At 38.7% G+C, this 21,088-nt stretch overlaps 1 protein-coding gene across 1 annotated transcript in view; it reads left to right on the top strand.

The window, feature by feature from the left end:
• CNGB1 (cyclic nucleotide gated channel subunit beta 1) overlaps window positions 1–21,088 on the top strand; it is a 105,420-nt gene that overhangs the window by 25,873 nt on the left and 58,459 nt on the right. Inside the window, exons 13-16 of the mRNA XM_074285878.1 lie at window positions 986–1,163; window positions 3,984–4,076; window positions 12,704–12,778; window positions 14,784–14,965. Of these exons, the coding sequence (XP_074141979.1) occupies window positions 986–1,163; window positions 3,984–4,076; window positions 12,704–12,778; window positions 14,784–14,965 (528 nt within the window). The remainder of the gene's footprint in view (window positions 1–985; window positions 1,164–3,983; window positions 4,077–12,703; window positions 12,779–14,783; window positions 14,966–21,088) is intronic.

Below are 21,088 nucleotides of genomic sequence, written 5' to 3'. Positions count from 1 at the left end.
TGTGTCTAACACAGTGCCTGGCACATAATAGGGTCTTCTTCAATTCTCAATGATTAATTTCTGCCTTTTAAAACTTGGTTCTAGCTTTCGTGATTGTTTTTAACCATTGGACAACCGAAATATTAGAATGTAGAAAACTGGAAATCTAAGGAGATCCCCCCCTCTACTTAAACAGCTGAGGAAATCCCCAGAGGGGTGGGTTCTATTTATTGGCCTCTAAGCCCCCCAAAGTGCCAGCCACTGCAAGACAAAGGCCTCAATCAGTTCTGTTGTCATCGGTCCTGTTTTAATCATCTCTGTGTTCCACCTTAAATGAGTATTTTCTATTTATTTGTTAGGAGAAAAAAAAAATCGAAGTCCATTTCTCGTGACATTGATTTTTACTTCTAGAGAAGTCTGTGTGAAGGAGTGCCCACTGAGAACTACGTTGAGCAATATTTACTCTAAACCCAATCAGTACCTGAGAGGGGAAAATAAAAACACATGGAAATGATTGAGAAAAAAAGAGTATTTATTTAATCATTTAAACTCTCAACTGGCAACAAACAAAGTTCATAGATCCAGAACTGGAAGAAATCTCAGAAACCATCTTGTCCCTCTCCCTCATTTTAGAGAAGAGAGAAACTGAGGCCCATGGGATGGATGAGTGATTTCCCAAGATCCCCGATACTAATCATAGGATTTGAATACAGGCCCTTGGATGTGACTCCAAAGCCATTGCTTTTCCTGCTATACCACCCAAATTGTCCAACTGTTCAGTAGGTACCTTTTCACCCAAGTCTGTTTAGAAGTGAAAAAGTCGATAGTAAGAAAATTGTAATTACTTTTCGGTCTTGAGGAGGAGTATTAGGACAGGTACATCTAGGTGCTGCAGATCTTAAATTCGGATTTGCTCTACAAGAGGCTTGTGCTATGGCCCGCATGTAGGAACATATTCTAACCTCCCCTTTCTCTGCTCTGTATCCTGCCCCCTTTCCCACCGTAGCCAGTGCAGAGATTATTCCCAATGCAGAGTCGGACCTCATTGTGGAAGATGTAGATCCTGATTGGGAAGAGGAAGAGGCAAAACAGGAAGGCTCTCCCCCCGACTGCGGGGACCAAGAGTGCAAGGAGGCTGCCCCGGTGGATGAATTCAGAGAGAAAGCTGGAGGGGAGATGCTCAGGTAGGAACCCCAAGGCTTTTCACACATTTCTAAGCTCATAAGATGTTAGAGAGGAAAGGAATCTTAGCTTTCCAGAATTCAAGGGTAGTTGACTGACGGCCTTACATCATAGGTGTCCCAGAGGACTTTAGATCTAAAGTTGGAAGGGACTGACTGGGAATCCATCTAGTCCTGCTCCCTCATTTTATAGGAAAACACATTAAAATCAAGAGGAGAGTAACTTGCTCAGATCACAAGGCTGGTAAGTGGCAGGATTTCTACTCAGATTTTTATGAGTCAAGCTCCAACACTACAATTGATAAAGTATAAACAGGAAGTTCAGATTCTATCTCAGGCACTTACTGAGTGAGTCTGGGCAAGTCACTTAATACCTCTGTACCTCAGTTTTCCTATTCGTAAAAATAAATCCGAGCATCATAGCACTTACCTCCCATAGCTGCAATGAAGATCAAATGGGATGATATTTGTTAAGTGCTTTGGAGACTTTAAAGCTCTATATAATTTCTATTATTATATTCTGTCATGTTACCTTTTATGGTGTATGTTCCAGAGGAATAAGCACCCGATCTGGCTAGAATCAGAAGACCTAGAATTGAATCCTGAAATTGCAATTGACTTAACCTTTCTGGTCCTATTTTATTTCTTTAAATATCTCTAAAATCTTAATTTTTATTCTGAACTTACAAGTACTGGAACAATTAGAACTTCCATGTCTATAGTAGAACAGAATGAGAAGTTTGTTCATGAAATTCCCATTTATGTACAGTTGACTTTTATTTTTAAGTACACAATTAGCTCCACTTGTAGTTTTCAAAGCTGTACTGCTTGGCTATGCTTCTTTTGGACCTTCCTCTGTTCTTCATTTTTAAGAAAGATGCCAATAACCTTTCTTCCCTTCCTTCTTCTCCTCCTTCATTCTCCTCCCCCTCCTTCCTCTTTCCCTCCCCCCCTCTTTCTTCTCCTCCTCCCTCCTTGTTTCCTCCTCCCTCCTCCTCCTCTTTCTCCTCCTCCTTCTCCTCGTCCTTCTCTCCTCTCCCTCCTCCTCTTTCTCTCCCTCCTCCTCTTTCTCTTCCTCCTCTTCTTCCTCCTCCTTCTTCCTTTTCTTCTTTTTCTTCTCCTTCTCTCATTCTTTTTTCTCTTTTCTTTCCTTCCTTCCTTCTTTCATCTTTCCCTTCCTTCTTTCCTCCCTTCCTTCCCCCAGTTTTCTGCTTCTTTTCTAATCTTGTCTGCATTTATTTTGTTTGTACAAAATATTTTAACTGAATATAATTAAAAGTAACAATTTTAAATTTCACAATATTCTCTAGTTCTTCTTTGACAACACATTTCTTCTTTCCTTCCTTCCTCCTTTTCTTCATCTCTCCCTTTCTCCTTTTCCTCCTCCATCCCTCCCTCCCTCCTTCCTTCTTTCCCTTCACTTCCTTCCTCTCTCCTTTCATTTTTCCTCCCTCCCTCCCTTTTTTCCTTCATTTCCTTCTTCCTTCCTTCCCCTTATTCCTACCTTCCTTTTCCAGCATGAGGGAAGGTGGGAGACAAATTAAAAAAAGGCCCAAATAGCAGATATACATAATTAAGTAAAGCAAACCCCCACATCATCTGAAAATGCGTGCCTCATTCTGCAGCTGGATTCTATCCCCACTCAGTTGGGAGATGGATTGAGAGTTAGCTGCAGTTTTCGAATGAAGGGTTTGGCAGGCAATGACTTCTGAGGTCTCTTGTAGCCCGAAATCTGTGCTCCTAAGTGTATACTTGGGACTCTTTTAGCTGAAATAAATGAATGAGCCTTTCTCTACCCATGTGTTGACTCATACCATTCAGTCCTAGATGGATTATATAATAAAGACAATGAATCACTACTTTGGGAGGAAAGTACAGTTCTAGCCTAGAGCTCTCATACTTTCATTCCCCAAACTCAGAGTCCCTCTGTGACCTTCTTAGTCATTCTCCATTTCTCCCTACCTCCTCCTAAGAATTTGCTGTTACCATGGTTCCTCCCCCCTCCCTTATTCCATCCTTCATCCCTTCAGGGCCAGTTTCTCCCTTGTTCCAAGGTAACCGTTAACTAATTTGACAAATTCATTGTGTTCTTGTGGCAATTAGAGAAAGGTACTGGAGCAAAAAGGCTAGAGTGGAGGCTCCTTTTGAGCCCTAAATCATGGAGGAGCCGTAGGACAAATGCCTTCTGGAGACAACAAATACTTATGAGGTGCTCTTTCTATTGTACTGAATTACCTCATTGAAAGCTCATAGAATCATAACCAGAGAGCTGAAAGAGAAGCCTTAGAAATCATTTCATGAAATACCCTGCCCAGAGAGCTAAGTGATTTTGCATGGTTCCCACATGGGTAACAGAACCAAAATTCGAATTGAAATCCTCCGACTTAAGCCTTCTTTTTAACAACCATTTGGGAAAGGAGCTACAGAACTTCCTGTGACTTAGTTGGTAAGAACTAGTCACACAGGTAATTAATGTCAGAGGTCTTCGAGACTCTAAGCCAAGCTCTGAACATTGCACCCTATTGTCTCTATAAATTAAAGAGTGTAACGTGAATGCATAAATCAGTACAAGCAAGCTTCACGTTAAGCCTCTGGCATCAGAACAAAAATATGGGAATGTATACAAGCCTTCTTAAATGTGTCCATCTGCGAATAAAATGCAGTTCTTTAAAATTATATATAATATATAAACTGCAGCTCTTTAAAATGTTACAACCTGATAGTATTACCCCCAAAGATTATTTTCATCATCTCTCCCCCTTTCATCATTTTTGTCATCTCTCCCCCTTTTGTCATTTTTATCGTTTCTTCTTCTTCTTTCAGGGAGTTGCCTAGGATTCAAGAGAATCTGGAAGAGGGGTTGGAGGAAGGAAATGGAGAGGAGGAAGAAGAGGAGGAGGAAGAGGATGAGCTAGAGTAAACTTGGCACAATGAGGGAACCAAAGCAACTGGGCAGCTTTAAGGCTGCCTTGTGGGGGTGGGGAATCTCATATGTCTCATGGGGCAATATGTCTCATGATGGCATGGGGTGACTCTGGTTTCATGAAGATTGGGCCAAGAGACCACAAGCTTTACCAGATCTCAATGAGTCAAAAAGGCTTCCATCATGGCTCAGACTGTGTGTCCATCAGCTGAGGTCTAGCCTAGTTCAGTTCACCAAAAATCATCCCCAGCAGGTTGGACTCCTGGCTCCTGGCTCCTAGACAATGACTATTTTTGGCCACAGCAACTTAGATGCACATGACCCAATAAAGGCAGGGAAGGGGTCAAACAACCAATCAATCGACAGACATTTATTGCCTACTTACTATAGGCTCTGTGTTAGGTGGTGAGGATTCAAATACAAAGAATGAAAGAGTCTTTGGAGCTTACGTTCTAATGAGAAGAAATAATGTGAATATAAATGAGTATTCACAGAATAAATGTTAAAAAAAAAAAAAACAACAAAACCAAGGAACTTAGTCAATCAGTCAAATAAGTATTAAGTGCCTAAGTGCTGGGGGTAAAAAAAAAAAAAAAAAAAAAGGCAAAGGGTTTCTGTCCTCAATGACCTTACAGTCTAATGGGGAAGATAATATGTAAATAACTATGTATAGACAATCTAGAGACTTGGTTTCATACCAGAAGATAATGCCTGAGCTTGATCTTAAAGGAAGAGAGAGGCTGTGGGAGGTGGTGTGTGTGTGTGTGTGTGTGTGTGTGTGTGTGTGTGTGTGTGTGTGTGAGAGAGAGAGAGAGAGAGAGAGAGAGAGAGAGAGAGAGAGAGAGAGACAGAGGGAGACAGAAACAGAGACGGACACAAAGAAGCAGATAGAGACAGAGATAAAGATATATATATATCTATATCTATATCTTTGTATGTATATATATATACAAGCTAGTTTGGGTAGATCATATAATGTGGTGAGGGGAGGAGTGCGTAATGAAACTGGACACAGAGGTTTGGGGTAAGATTGTAAAGGGCTTTAAATACCAAATAGAGAATTTTATATTGTTCCTACAAGCAATAGGAGTTTATTGAATTAAAGAGTGCCATGTTTAGATATGTGCTTTAGAAAAATCATTTTGGGGGCAGCTGGGTGATGCAGTGGATAGAGTACCAGCCTTGAAGTCAGGAGGACCTGAATTCAAATCTGGTCTCAGACATTTAACACTTTCTAGCTGTGTGACCCTGGGCAAGTCATTTAACCCCAACTGCCTCCGCAAAAAAATTTATTTTGGCAGAATTATGACTTGCAGGAATGGATGGAACATTCAAATTGATTCATTCATATAGCAAACATGTATACACTTGAAGCAAAGAGGGCAGGAAGAAACCCATGAAAGCTGGTTTAGGGATTTTAAACAATATGTATGTGCCTCAGTTTCTCCACGTACAACATTCCCTTAATATCCTAGGAATTTGGGGAGGTGGATCACATAGAATGAATGGGGGGAATTTTGAATGAATCCTGTGGGACTTGTACTCTTTGGAGTGGGATGGAGGTCTGTACCTCCAGGGTCTGATCAATATGCCCCATTTCCTTTTAACCCAAGAACTTTTCTCTTTTCCAGATTGCAGGCCTTGTGTGACACGGAAGAAGTGGCTACAGGGTGAGTGCTGCCAGGACTAGGATATCCAAGAGACATCCAAGAGATGTGCATATAGTTTGCTTTGTATACATCTGTTTGCATGTTGCCTTCCCCATTAGATTGTAAGTTCCTTGGGGGAAGGACAATTTTTTACTACTTTTCATTGTCCCAGTGGTTGACACAGTGCTTGGTACATAGTAGGTACTTAAAGTTATATGGATTGATAGATGAAAGAAAAAGACAAACTGACAGAAACAAAGGGACAGAAACAGAAAGATAGAAACAGAGACAAAGACAGAAATAGAGAAAGACATACAGAGACTGTGAATGATTGAAGGAGAGAGACAGAGAGAAATATAAAGATAGAAACTCAGAGACAGAGACAGAAAGAAACATAGAAATAGAAAAATACATAGGTAGAGAGAGAAATGGAGAGGTAGAGAAAGACACAAAGAGAGTGTGAATGATTGAGGGAGAAAGAGAGACAGAGAGAAATATAAAGATAGAAACTCAGAGACAGAGACAGAGAGAAACATAGAGATAGAAAAATACATAGGTAGAGAGAGAAATGGAGAGGTAGGAGAGAGAAGAAGAGAAGAAAGGGAAAAGGGAGAAAGGAAAGGGAGAGAGGAGAGAAAAAGGAGAGTGAGAAGAGAGAGAGAGAGCAAGAGAGAGACGGGAAGAGAAGAATATAGGGAGAAAAGAAAGATGGAAAGAAAGAAAGAAAAAGAAAGAAAGGAAGGGAGGAAGGAAGGAAGGAAGGAAGGAAGGAAGGAAGGAAGGAAGGAAGGAAGGAAGGAAGGAAGGAAGGAAGGAAGGAAGGAAGGAAGGAAGGAAGGAAGGAAGGAAGGAAGGAAGGAAGGAAGAGGGAGGGAGGGAATATGAAGGAGAGAGGCATAGTTCTCTGGCCAAGGAAGGATGCTTTTTGCTGGCTCAGTTTGTTCAAGGGGTTACTGCTGACGTGAGAGCCCTGGTAACTGGCCAGATGTCTCCTAGCGACAGGGTCTCCTTCCCGGCAACAGTGAGGCTCTCCTTAGCAACTGCAGCCTTTTGGTCCCTAACTGGCCTCCCTGTGGGAGTTTCTACAGCAGCTCCCTGAACATCAACTCAACCTGATTAGGAGCAGACAGGCTTGTGGACTAATCTATAGACTCCCAACCCAGGGCCGATCGGAGCAGGCAGCTTCAGGCTTTAAGCAGGCTCCGGGCCTTTTGAAAGTATATGTTTATATGAACCGTTCTCAAGCTTGCCATGAATGTTTCGGAGCCCAACTGAAGGTCGGAAGCATGTGTTTCGTTATCAGCAAATGTCACTTCATGCAAGTAGGTGGATTCTTTTCTTCGTGGGTCTCCCCTTCCCGTCTTAGCATCCAGCTGAGGTGCAGGGAGGAGCTTTACCTGAGGCCATTGCTGGGCCCATCTGAAGGGAGGTCTGGTCCCCTCTGGAGCATTTGCAGGTGGTTCTGGTTTGTTTCTACCTAAACCTTTAGTTTTAGTCAGAAAGATATGGGTGATGTCCCATTTGGAATGCTTTGCCAGTTTGGAAGCATGCTGGGACCTGGGAGTTTTCTCCCTCGTGAACAGGGGATTATTGAGCTCTAGGACTTAATAAAATGATAGACTGACTGTTTCAGAATTTTTAGAATTATTTCAGTCTCTTCTGGTATATTACATCCAATTAGTAAGACTGATGATTATGCTTCTGTGTAAAGATAAGAAAAATACTGATAACGACGAATTATATTTTTATGACACTTTGAACTTTTCAAATAATTTTCCATAACAACAACAATAGGTTACTTTCCTATGATGCTTTGAAGTTTATAAAATTCTTTGTGGGACATTATCCTATTTGAACACCCCCTACACGCATTCACCACTGGGCAGATACTAAGAGGAGGAAAGAAAGACATTAGTCTTGTTGTCTTCCGTGGTTTAAAGGAGTTTGTGTAAAATATTTTGCTAACCTTTAAACACTGGATATTATTAGCTATTATTACCATCCTTATTTAATAAATGAGGAAGTTGAGACTAAGTAGGTTTGATGGCTTGTCCACGGTCATGGCAGAGAAGCCAGGTATCCTTTCTTGATTCTCACAATAATCATGATGGGTGGGTAGGGTAGTTCTTATGCCTGTTTGACAAATAAGGAAACCAAGATGCAGAGGGAAGGTAATTGGGTTTCTTTCAATCAAAGGGTGGTCAAGGAAACTGTTGAAGGTCCCTAAGATTTTTTCAGGAGGTTCATGACAACAAAACAGTTTTTTTAAATCATAAACTACTTATAATAGTATTTAATTTTTTTCAAAAATATTTTTAATAATAATACCAAGGTTTTAAAATTTCTAATATGGTAAATCAATCTCTCTCTCTGTCTCTGTCTCTGTCCCTCTCTCTCTCTCTCTCTCTCTCTCTCTCTCTCTCTCTCTCTCTCTCTCTCTCTCTCTCTCTCTCTCTCTCTCTCTCTCTTTCTCATCCACATTATCAAGAGCCAAATAATTTTGAATAGTACTAAAAAAAAAAAGACCAAAAAATTTGAGAACTCTTTAAGCTCACCAGGGAATTAATGCTTTGAGCAGGAATTTAATCAATTTTTGATTAGAAATAGAAGCATGAAATAACAATAACTCACATTTAGATAATATTTTAAAAAATTCACCCTTGGGCCTCCCTATAACTTTTTGGCAATATCATCACCTTCATTTTATACATGAAACAGGAGTTTAGAAGATGGATGACTAAGTAAATTTGAGGAATCCTTATATACAGTTTATCAGCCCCATTTTTATTTAGCACCAGTGGTCTAAATCATTCTTTTAATGGCCCAAATTGGGCACCAAAGTCCATCCTATTCCAGCCCCCATGAAAACCTCTACATAAGTATCCCAATTCATGGTTGGGTGGTATTTTTTCTGATAATGTTTTTTTTTTTAATTTTCCAAATACACACAAAGATAGCTTTCAATATTCACCCTTGCAAAATCTTGTGTTACAAATTTTTCTCCCTCCCTTCACCTACCCCCTCTCCTAGACAGCAAGTAAATCAATATATATTGAACATGTGCAATTCTTCTATACATATTTCCACATTTATCATGCTGCACAAGAAAAATCAGATCAAAAAGGAAAAAAATGAGAAAGAAAAAATTAAGCAAACAACAAAAAAGGTGAAAATACTATTCTGTGATCCATATCCAGTCCCTGTAGACCTCTCTCTCTCTCTGGATGCAGATGGCTCTCTCCATCCCAAGTCTACTGGAACTGCCTTGAATCACCTCATTGTTGAAAAGAGGCAAGATTATCAAAGTTTATCATCATATAATCTTGTTATTATTATGTACAATGATCTCTTGATTCTACTCACTTCACTTAACATCAGTTTGTATAAGTTCTCCAGGCCTTTCTGAAATCATCCTACTCATCATTTCTTATAGAACAATAATATTCCATTATATTCATAAACCATGACTTATTTAGCCATTCCCCAACTGATGGACATCCACTCAGTTTCCAGTTCTTTGCCACTTTATACCCACACTTTTCCCCTTTTTTATGATCACTTTGGGATACAGACCCAGTACAGACATTGCTGGATTAAAGGATATACACAGTTATATAGCTCTTTGGGCATAGTTCCAAATTTCTCTCCAGAATGGTTGGATCAGTTCCCAACTCTACCAACAATGCATCAGTGTCCCAGTTTTCCAACATGCCCTCCAAGATTTATCATTATCTTTTCTTGTCATCTTATTCCATCTGAGAGGTATGTAGTAGTACCTTAGAGTTGTCTTAATTTGCATTTCTCTAATCAATATAATGTAGAACATTTTTTCATATGACTAGAAATGATTAATTTTTGTCTGAAAATTGTCTATATCTTTTGATCATTTATCAATTGGAGAATGGCTTGTATTCTTGTAAATTTGAGTCAATTCTCTATATATTTTAGAAATGAGGCCTTTCTCAGAACACTTGGATGTAAAAAAAAATTCCCTCAGTTTTCTGCTTATCTTCTAATCTTGGCTGCATTGGTTTTGTTTGTGCAAAACCTATTTAATTTAAAATAATCAAAATTATCCATTTTGCATTTCATAATGTTCTCTAGTTCTTCTTTGGCCATAAATTCTTTCTCCACAGATTTGAGAGGCAGAGTATCCCTTGTTCTAAATTTCTTATGGTATCACCTTTTATATTTAAATCATGAACTTGTTTTGACCTTATTTTGGTATAGAGTGTTAGGTATTAATCAATGCCTAGTTTTTGCCATATTATTTTCCAATTTTCTGGCAATTTTTGTCAGATAGTGAGTTCTTATTCCAGAAGCTGGGCTCTTTGGAGTAATCAAGCACTAGGTTACTATAGTTATTGACTATTGTGTCTTGTGAACCTAATCTATTGTACTGATCAACTATTCTATTTCTTAGCTAGTACCAAATGGTTTTGATGACTGTTGCTTTATAATAAAGTTTTAGGTACAGTGAGGTAGACAGTATCTTTTCAATGATACCTAGTAGAGATTAACAATGGAATGTATGTATAATGTATATGCAAATACAATCTAAACAGTGTAGACTATGGAACTTAATAGACCAGGAGAAGGATCTTCTTTACCCACAATAGTATGGCGTACCTCAAATTTACTTAGAAAATTATATTTTAACATTATTTATGCTCTACTGTATTTTTATTTATTTTGTTAAGTATTTCCCAACTATATTTTAAGCTGGTTTGGACTGCATTCAGAGGTATTGCAGGTTGCATATTTGCCACCATTGATCTAGATTACTTAAGATAAAATATTACTTCTGGAAAAATTTAGATAACTGAAGGAAAAAAATGGGTTATAGGTACAGGTCTGCTGGAGCCAGATAAGCAACTCAGAGAGAGCTGACAAATTTTCTGTGTGATCATTTGCACCTTGAAAATAAATCAAGGCTTGATTTATTATTTTGTTGATTTCTAGACTTAAGAAAGTGATTGAAAAAAATGTTAATAATGTAAATAGTACTTTAAAATATACTCTGTTTTCAGAGAAATGATTGATCAACATTTACCTGCATATTCCTATTCACAGGCTTTTAATTATCCAGATAGTAGCTTCAATTCTCCATTTTATTTTGTGCTGTGTAGACACAGGGTGGCCACTGATTCCAAACTTTTGGAGTTCTACCATACTATCAGATCTCTCCCCCTTTCCTTGAATTCTGTTCTCTTTGTCTCCCCAAAGTGTTTGCCTTGGTTAAAGATAGAAATGAATTAAAATTAATTTTGTTTGGAGACATTCTCAAGAATTTTCAATACCTTTCATGATATGGAGGCAGTGGTGCTTAATGTAACTAGTACTAGATTTTTGGAGGATCTGGATTTGAATCCTGAGTGATATGAGTTCTGTTCTGGTTAATTTTTGTCATCTTCAAGGATGTTAGGGAGTTAGATTAATTGACTTCTAAGTTCTCCTTCAGCTAGATGGAATAATAATAGAGTGTTGGATTTGTCTCCAGGAAGACGAATTCTTCTTCAAACACTTGTACCCTGGACAAATCACTTAACCTGTTTGTCTCAATTTGTAAAATTTGTAAGAAGCCTCTATTTATAAAATGGAGCTAATATTAGCATCTACCTCTACTGTGAAGAACAAATGAAATTACATAAATAGCACTTTACATACCTTTAAACATTAGCTATTATTATTGGGGACAGGAATCAATCAATCAATCAAAGAGCATTTATTAAACACCTACTCTTTGTGGAAAGCTAGGTGACAAAGTGGATAGATCACTGGGACTGGAGTCAATAAGATCAGAATTCAAATTTAGCCTCAGACACTTTCTAGCTGTGTGACCCTTGGCAAGTCACTTAACTCTATTTGCCTCAGTTTTCTCATCTGTAAAATGAACTAGAGAATTAAATGGCAAACTACTCCGGTATCTCTTGTCAAAAAAACAAAACAAAACCAACAACAACAACACAAACAAGGTCATGAAGAGTTGGACAAAGCTGAACAATATCAGCTAGATATTGTGCTAGGCACCAGATCCTGAGTTTTAATCTGGTTCACTTTCTAATACATTATCTACTATATGAATCATTTGAGGTCTCTGTGGGCCTCAGTTTTCTCCTTTCTAAAATTTGGGGGTGTGACTAGCATTAGATCATCTTTAAGGTTCCTTTCAGCTGTGATTTATTTGGAAGAAGTGGGGATGGAAGAATGTCTAGATCTGTGATTTCATCCATACAGGGTACACCTGTCAGGAAATCTCCATTCACCAACACAGAATGGCAAATGATCTGACTTTGTACCTTTAAAGACCAAGAGATTAAACGATTTACCCATGATCACACAACTCATTGGTGTCAGAAGTAGGATCTGCCCAGTTCATTCCTCTAGCCACCATGCCCATGGGATTCTCTTCCAGTAGCAGCATTCTGTTCTAAACATGAGATGGTATTATTCTAGTTGTTTGTCACATATCCCCAATAGAATATAAGCTCTCTAAGGGCAGGCACAGTTGTTTCATTTGCCCTTAAAAGCACAGTGCTATGGCATTTGTCCATGTCTGATTCTTTATGACCTATTTGGGATTTTCTTGGCAGACATACTGTGGTTTGCCATGTCCTCCTCTAGTACATTTTACAGGTAAGGAAACTAAAGTAGACAGAGTTAAATGACTTGTCCAGGATTCTACCGCTAGTAAGTTTCTGAGGCTGGATTTGAACTTCCAAACATGAGTCCTCCTGATTCTAAGCCTACTATTCTACCCACTGTGCAACCTAGCTGCTCTTATTAAATGCTTGTTGATTGATTGTTGCCTTCAAGTTCACAGCCTTTGGCTTTCTTTATATTGCCTGTTTGTGATGCATTTTGAGAAATGTGAATGAAATTGAATGGAATATTTTATTGAATGCTGCAGTCCTTCCAAATCTTCAAATCTTTATTTTCCCTTCTTTGTTTTCTTCTTGGGATTTCCACAGTGTTCTGCTGGATAGCTGTCTGGTGGATGTTGCTGACTCCAGCTGGATTGGAGTAGGGGGGATCAACACCCAGGAGTCTTCTCCAGAGGTACAAAGTCCTTTCATGGTTGCATTTATGAAATGGGCCAAGACAGACAGGCTGGAGTAGAGAAACAGATCCCTATTGTTGGATCTTTGATTCTGAAGGGCTTAAGTCAATGTTACTTTTGCTTATGGTCAATTTTACCTGAAGAGGAACAAACAGCTCCAGGAAGGAGATCGTGCAAGGCTTTAGCCAACTATGGCCGGCTGACCCTTTTAAAGTATTCAACACCTACTCTTTGCTAGATAAAACTGTGCTGTCTTTTTTTTCTTTATTAAAGGTTTTTATTTACAAAGCATATGCATGGGTAATTTTTCCAATATCGACCCTGGCAAAATCTTTTGTTCCAAATTTTCCCCTTCTTCCCCCCTACCTCCTCCCCTAGCTGACAGGTAGTCCAAAACATGTTAAATATGTTGAAATACATTTTAATCCAATATATGTGTGCATATTTATATAGTTATTGTTGCATAAGAAAAATCAGATCAAGAAGGAAGAAAAAGAAAAACTGAGAAAGAAAACAAAATATAAGTAAATAACAACAGAGAGAATGAAAATGCTGTGTTGTGGTCCACACTCTGTTCCCAAGGTTTTCTCTCTGGATGTAGATAGCTCTCATCTGCACAAGTGGGATTGGTTTGAGTCATCTCAATGTTGAAGAAGGCCACATCCATCAGAATTGATCATCATATCATATTGTTGTTGAAGTATACAACGATCTCCTGGTCCTGCTCATTTCACTTAGCATCAGGAAAACTGCTTGCTTACTGAGCCAACATTCCCAAAAATATGGGAATCTGATTGTAAATTGTAAAGCTCCTCATAAGCTTGAATTACTATTAGCATTTATTTATCATCTGAGAATCGGTTCACAGAGAGTGAACCTTGAAGGGTTTTAGACAAGTAGTTGGCCAGATAGATTGCCTCAGCTGGAGTCCAGATCAAGGCCGCTCCTTATACCTTCAATTCAGGGGATGCTGGCTTCTAGCTCCAATGTTATAATCACCAGAAATGACCCACAGGCCCCAATAGTTACGTAGACTTCTCTGCACCATCTCACAGGAATTCCAAATAGACTCCTTTTTGAGAATTTACAGAATGTAAGGTCAGAAATTTAATGGGCTGAGATGATGATAATTCAATTTTTTTAAATTGCTGACTCATTCTACCTGTGCAGATGACGAAGCATTAACTGACAGTAGTTTCTTATCTAGCATTCTTGGACTCAAAATGTCAGACCTGGGAGGGGGATTAGAGGTGATACAGGACAATAGGGTCAAAAAAAGAAATATGGGCCACAAAAACCACATGTGAGGATCCCTGCGGGCTTGACTCAGTTTTTAAATGTAATACCCATATTTTATTATATTTCCATTTATTTGTTAAATAGTTCTCCATAACAGTTTTTTCTTATTTTAAATCTAATTTATTTATTTAATATTTCCTGCTGTTACATTTAAAACATTTTTTTAATTTTTTTAAGTTTTTGAATTCCAGATTCTCCCCTTTATTCCCACCCCCAGGCCTCACAAAGAAACCACATGCTAAATTGTGCAAAACATTCCATAAAAGTCATGTTGTAAAAGAAAACATAGATCTCCTACCCTAAAAAAAAACCCTAAAGAAAAATAAAGTGAGAGAGAGAGGAGAGAGAGAAAAAAAAGGGAGAAGAGAAAGAGAGAGGAGAGAGGAGAGAGACAGAAAGGGAACCAGAGAGAGAGAGAGAGAGAGAGAGAGAGAGAGAGAGAGAGAGAGAGAGAGAGAGAGGAGGAGGAGGAGGAGAGAGAGAAAAGAAAGGGAGGAGAGAGGGAGAAAGAGAAACATACATACACACAGACAGAGACAGAGACAGAGAAGGAGAGAGGGAAGAGAGAATGAATGCTTCCATTTGTATTCAGACAGAGATCTCCCACTCTAATTAAAAAACGAGAGAGAGAGAGAGAGAGAGAGAGAGAGAGAGAGAGAGAGAGAGAGAGAGAGAGAGAGAGAGAGACAGAGAGACAGAGAGAGACAGAGAGAGACAGAGAGAGAGAGAGAAGAAGAAGAAGAAGAAGAAGAAGAAGAAGAAGAAGAAGAAGAAGAAGAAGAAGAAGAAGAAGAAGAAGAAGAAGAAGAAGAAGAAGAAGAAGAAGAAGAAGAAGAAGAAGAAGAAGAAGAAGAAGAAGAAGGAGAAGAAGAAGAAGAAGAAAGGGAGGGAGAAAGGGATAGAGGGAGGGAAGGAGGAGAGAATGAATGCTTCAATCTGTATTCAGACACAATCAGGTTCTTCTCAGGGTAGGGCTAGGATTTTTCATCCTAAGTCCTTCAGAATAGTCATGGATCATTGTACGAGTGAGAATAGCAGTCATTCAGTTGGTCATTCTAGAATATTGCTATTACTTTGTATATAGCACATTTCACCTTGCTTGAGTTCATGAAGGACGTTCCAGGTTTTGTCTCCAAGAGCATTCTGCTCACCACTTCCCATAGAACAACAATATTCCATGAGAGTCATTGATTCAGCCATTCTCCAATTGCTGGGCCTCCCCTCAATTTCCAATTGTTTGTGTGAAGAAGAAAGCCGCTATAAATATTTTTTGTACATATAAATCCTCTTCCCTGCCCCACTTTTAAAATCTCATTTGTTACTAATACTAATAGTGATATTAAGTCAAAGGATACATATGAATTTATAATTTTTAGACATGTATCATATCTTTTGATCATTTATCAATTTCCCCCTTACATTTTAATCTAATTTGGGGGCATTTGGGATTGTTATGAGCTTTGAAGTCTGAGGGCTGATACCTCTGACCTAGTACAACTCTCTCATTTTGCAGATGGAGTATTGAGACCTCAGAGAGAAACAGAATATCCCTGGTCAAGGTCACATAATAAATTAGTAGCAGAAGAAGGATAAGACACTGAGTCTTTTGATACTTGGTCTGAGACTCTTTCCAGCACCCCATTCTTTAGTCCAGCTGCTTTCTTCCAAAGCTCTGTCTGGCTGAGTTCTGAATGCTTGAAAGCAAGCATTTCAAATGGAAATAATTCATCTTTTAAAAAAATCTTCTGAGCAAAGATAACTTTCCTAAATTTTATTTCGCCAACTCCATTCCACTCTAATATTCCTCTCCATTTGGGGCTGCCTCAGACAAAGTGATTTTCCTATTCTAGGGGTTCTTAACCTGAGATCTTTTTAAAAATATATTTTGATAGATGTGTTTTAATGTGTTTGATGTCTTTTATAATCTGTTGTATTTTATTTTATTCATTTTAAACCATAATTCTAGCTTAGCCTAGTGTAGTCTTTCAAGACTACACATTAACCAGATTTCTCAAGGGATTCAGGATAGAACACAGTTTAAGAATTCCTTTTTTAATATCTATTTCTCTTGGTTTTATTAATGGTACCACAGGAGGAGGCCGAGGACGCTGGCACTGGAGGTAAGATTCGCTGTCCTAAATGATGTCCCATAATGACTCTTAAGGCTCAGTGAAGACTTTCTCTCTTCATGAGTCTATGTCCTCCTATTTTCCTGCAAAGATCCTAAATCCTGGTCAAAAGGGGAAAATCCTAGCGCAGGCAGACCAAAGAGGCAAAACGTGGAATAATTGCCTCCTCTCACTTTTTCCTCTGATGCAGAGGTGAAAGAATCATTGTATCCCTCTTAAGAGCAGTGTGGTGCAATGGAAAACGCCCTGAATTTGGATTAGGGGACCTATGAGCCACTTGCTATCTATTCAATTGTGGACATGTCCCTTACCTTATCTAACCTCAGTTTCCTCATCTGTAAAATCACAGTGAAGTAGATGATACCTAAGGTTACTTCTGGATAAAAATCAACAAGCCAGTTTAATTTTTTCACTTTACAAATGAGGAAACTGAGGTGAGATCCAAACCTAGGTCTCCTCTGACTCCAGAACTGGTACTTTGATCAAGAAGCTTTCCTCTTTTACAATCTGTATTCAGACACAATCAGGTTCTTCTAAGGGTAGGGCTAGGATTTTTCATCCTAAGTCCTTCAGAGTAGTCATGGATCATTGTACTAGTGAGAATAGCAGTCATTCAGTTGGTCATTCTAGAATATTGCTATTACTTTGTATACAGCACATTTCACCTTGCTTGAGTTCATGAAGGATGTTCCAGGTTTTGTCTCCAAGAGCATTCTGCTCACCACTTCCAGGATTACTATGGACTTAGAGGTTTGGCCAATGGAAACTTTCACAGGGTGTGCATTTTCTAGGTTTTTTACTTCCCCTCTAGATGGGGGAATCTTTGTTCCATTAGGCTGTTTAAATGATGAGCCACCCAGGTTGGAGCTGGGGAGAATGCAATCAGCAGAGCTAATATGAGAGAAGCTCCACAGGTTCCATGCTTCATTCATAGGCCATTTTCCTCCGGGCCAAAGGCTTCATTGGGATCTTAATTCCCATTGATTAGCCACAATCTGAGAATTATCTGATCCTGCATTTGACATTTACAATCTGTGGGACTTTAGGCCTGGAACCTCTCTGTGCCCTAAAGAAGCATACAATCTGCAGGGGCTGGACTTAGGGATAAGACAATACCGCAAATAAGTATTTCAGAAAAATTGAAGAAGAGAGAATTCTAACGGCCAGGAAGTATCAGGGAAGGTTTCAAGGAGAGCATGAGCATGAGCAGAAAGCATGAGCAGAGTAGAGCAGAAAAGAAGGCAAGGATTTTACAAGGACCATAAGATTTTGAGCCAGATAAGTAACCTTAGGTTTTCTTGTATAACTGGCTCATTTGGCAGAGGAGGCCCAGTTTGGGGAAGTATCCTGCTAAGGATTATATATCTGGTGAAGAAAAGAACCAGGATTTGAATCTAGGTCCACCATTCTTTCCAATTGGAAAGGCCATTAGTATAGCAAGCTGTGAGCTTGGGTTGAATTCCGTAATCAATAGAAATCCAATCGAGATTTCTGAGCAGGGTATGGTCCAAGTGACAAGTGAAAATTGGACTGATAAATTGTAGGATGAATTAGAGGAGGAAGGTTTGGTTGGAATTAACTCCACTCAAATCATCAATCAATAAACATTTATTAAGCACCTACTATGTGCCAGGCATTATGTTAAGTGCTGGTGATAAATGAAGTAAAAGACATCCCTGCCCTCAAAGAGCTGTCTAATGGGGAGACAATGAGCAAACACATAAATACGAACATGCGATATAGAAGATAAATAGGAAATAAGTAACATGGGGAAGACACTAGAATTAATGGGGATTGGGGAAAGCTGCCTATAGAAGGTAAGGTTTTAGTTGGGATTTAAAGGAAGACAGGGGAACCAGAAGAAAGAGCAGAAGGAGAGCATTCCAGACTGGGGAATGGCCAGAGAAAATGCCCAGAGCAGAGACATGGAGAGTCTTGTTAATGAAACAGCCAGGAGGCTGGGACACTGGATTGAAGAGTAGGTTGGGGGAGTCAGGTTTAAAGAAAACTGAAAAGGTAGAAGGGGGTTAGTTTATGAAGGGCTTTGAATGCCAGGGTTTTGTATTTGACCTTAGAGGTGAGAGGAAACCACTGGAGTTGATTGAGTTGGGGTGTGTGTGATATGTTTGGACCTGAGTTTTTGGAAAATCACTTTAGTGGCTGAATGGAGGATGGATTGGAGTGGAAGAGATTTGACAGGAGACTACCCCTAAGATATTATAATAATCCAGATGTAGGATGATGAGAGCCTTCACTAGAGCGGGGTCAGTGACAGAGGAGAGAAGAGGAGCACATTCAAGAGATGCTACAAAGGCAACATCGACAGGCCTTGGCAACAGCTTGAGAGGGATGGTGAGAGTAAGTGAGAAGTCCAGGATGATACCTAGTTTGTGAGCTTGAGAGATGGAAGGATGGTATTGTCCTCTGCAGTAGTAGGAAAGGCAAGAGGGAGAGTTTAGGAGGAAAATACTGATTTCTATTTTGGACATGTTGAGTTTAAGATGTCTGCTGGACATCTAGTTTGAGATACTTGAAAAGGCTGTTGGAGATGTGACACTAGAGATCACCAAAGAGACTGGAAGACAGGTAGATTTGAGAAGTATCAGCACGGAGGTGGTAATTTAATCCATTAAATAATCCAGGGATTACTTAACTAAACTTCTTCAAAATCTTGTGGTGATACTAATTAATCAATTTGCCAATCAAAGGCATTTATTAAACAATTGAAATGAGCAATTTAATTTTGTGTTAAATGCAGGATATACAAAATCAAAACTAAACAGTCCTTATCCTCAAAAAGCTAATACTCTAATGAGCAAGAAAGGCATATGTAAAATACAAACAAAGCAGACACCTTGCATAGAAAATAACTAGAGGCTGAGGGTATTCTTACAAAAGGTGGTATGAAAACTAAGGAAACCAAGAGGAAGCCTCCTAGACCTGCAGGAAAGTCGGTGCAAGGTCCTAGATGTGGAAGAAGAGAGTTACGTGTGTTCAATAGCAAACAAAGTATGGTTGTGTCAACTGGAGATCACCAGAGAGAATGGAAGACAGGTAGATCTGAGAATCAGCAGCATAGAGTTGGTAATTTAATCCATTAAATAATCCTACTCTGCTGAGAAGTAGAAAGAACTTTAAATGTCGAATAGATGAACTTATATTTGATCTTAGTGGGAGTAAGAAACTACCTGAATCTGTTGAGTAGAGGAGTGGTCTAGTTAAACTTGCCTTTTAAGAAAATCATTTTGGTTATTGGCAGGAGGATTGGAATAGGAAGACAATTGGGACAAGAAAACCCGATATAGGAGGGTATTATAATTGTCCAGGGCTGAAACCTAGAAAGATAAGATCAAATGTAGAGAGAGAGAAAAAAAACAGTAAGATTTGGTAACTGATTGGAATAATAGATGATACTGATTTTTCATATCTGGTTGGTTGGGGAAATGATGCTATCTTTGACAAAACCAAGACAATTCAGAAGGGTGGTGAGTTTTTGGGGAAAGATGTTGAGTTCTGTATTGGATATGTTGAGTTGAATATATAATCAGTGATATGGACTGGTGCTCAAGAGAGAGACTAGAACTATATATATACATATATATATAATATGTAAAACATATGTATATTATTATATACACATTCATAGATATACATACACACATGTATATTATATATGTATATATACATATGCACATGTATATATTTGTATGTATGTGGGGGACATACATATTATATATATATATATATACATATATATATATATATATATATATATATATATATATATATATATATATATATATACAATCTGTATATGAATGGTGATTGAAACCATAAGAAATGATGAGAAAGCCAAATGAAGGAGGGTAAAAAGAAGAGGAGACAGTTTAGGACAGAGATTTGGGGTAAATACAAGTTAGTGTAAAAGGAAAAGGAGACTGAGAAGGAACAACCAAAAAGATAGGAGAAACAATAGAGAACGGAATCAGAGAAAGTCAAGGGTGTCAAATGTTACAGAGAAGTTGAGAAACAAGGGACTGAGAAAAGAATGTTGGATTTTACAATTAAGAAGACATCATTGGTAACTTTAGAAAATGAAGTTTCAGTTGAGTGATGAAATCAAGTCAGATTGTAGAGGGTTTAGAAGTAAGAGGAGAGAAAGTGGAATTACTAAGTGTAGATGGCTTTTTCAAGGAGCTTGATTAATAAAGGAAGGATAAATAAAGATGGCAGGATTGGTAGGATTTATTGCGTTTTTTTAAAAGTCAAAGTTAACTAACTGTCTCTCTAAATTTTGGCTTTGTTTGAGGGCAACAGTGAAAGAGCAAGTAGATAGAGAGCAATTTAAGGTTATAGACCAAGAGGGAATCATACTTGGGTCAATCAGCTAGAGAAAACAGGAAATGGGATCAAGTGTGTCTGTAGAAAGGTGGACCTTGGCGAGGAGAAGGACCACTTCATCAGAGATTAAAGTAAAGGATGAAATAGCCAAGAATGGGTTGAAATGTTTCTTTCCAGGAAAAAGGAAAGTCATTTTTATTTTTGTCTTCCTATAGGATTTTATATATTTGCCTGAGCAGCAGCAGAATAACATTTTCCTTGAAAATCTAATTTTCACAGAACATGGGAAATATAATATGAGACCTGCCCTTTGAGTCTCCTTCCCTGTTCTCTCTCAATTCCTTAGAGAAGATTCCCTTTCAGCTGAAAGGTTCTTGTTGGTTTGGGTTTCAGCACCATCTGCTGACCTGTGAAGGCTCTGCTGAGGAGACCTTCAGTTCCTCTGGGTAATTGAAATGGATACACTTCCCAATCATAGCTGGCATATAGCCCATTAGTTGGTGGGTTACAATGTGCTTATTCTGATC

The sequence above is a fragment of the Sminthopsis crassicaudata genome, chromosome 2 (assembly GCF_048593235.1).
Source record: "Sminthopsis crassicaudata isolate SCR6 chromosome 2, ASM4859323v1, whole genome shotgun sequence".
In the NCBI taxonomy this organism is placed as follows: domain Eukaryota; kingdom Metazoa; phylum Chordata; class Mammalia; order Dasyuromorphia; family Dasyuridae; genus Sminthopsis; species Sminthopsis crassicaudata.
This window is presented reverse-complemented; position numbering and strand designations above follow the sequence as displayed.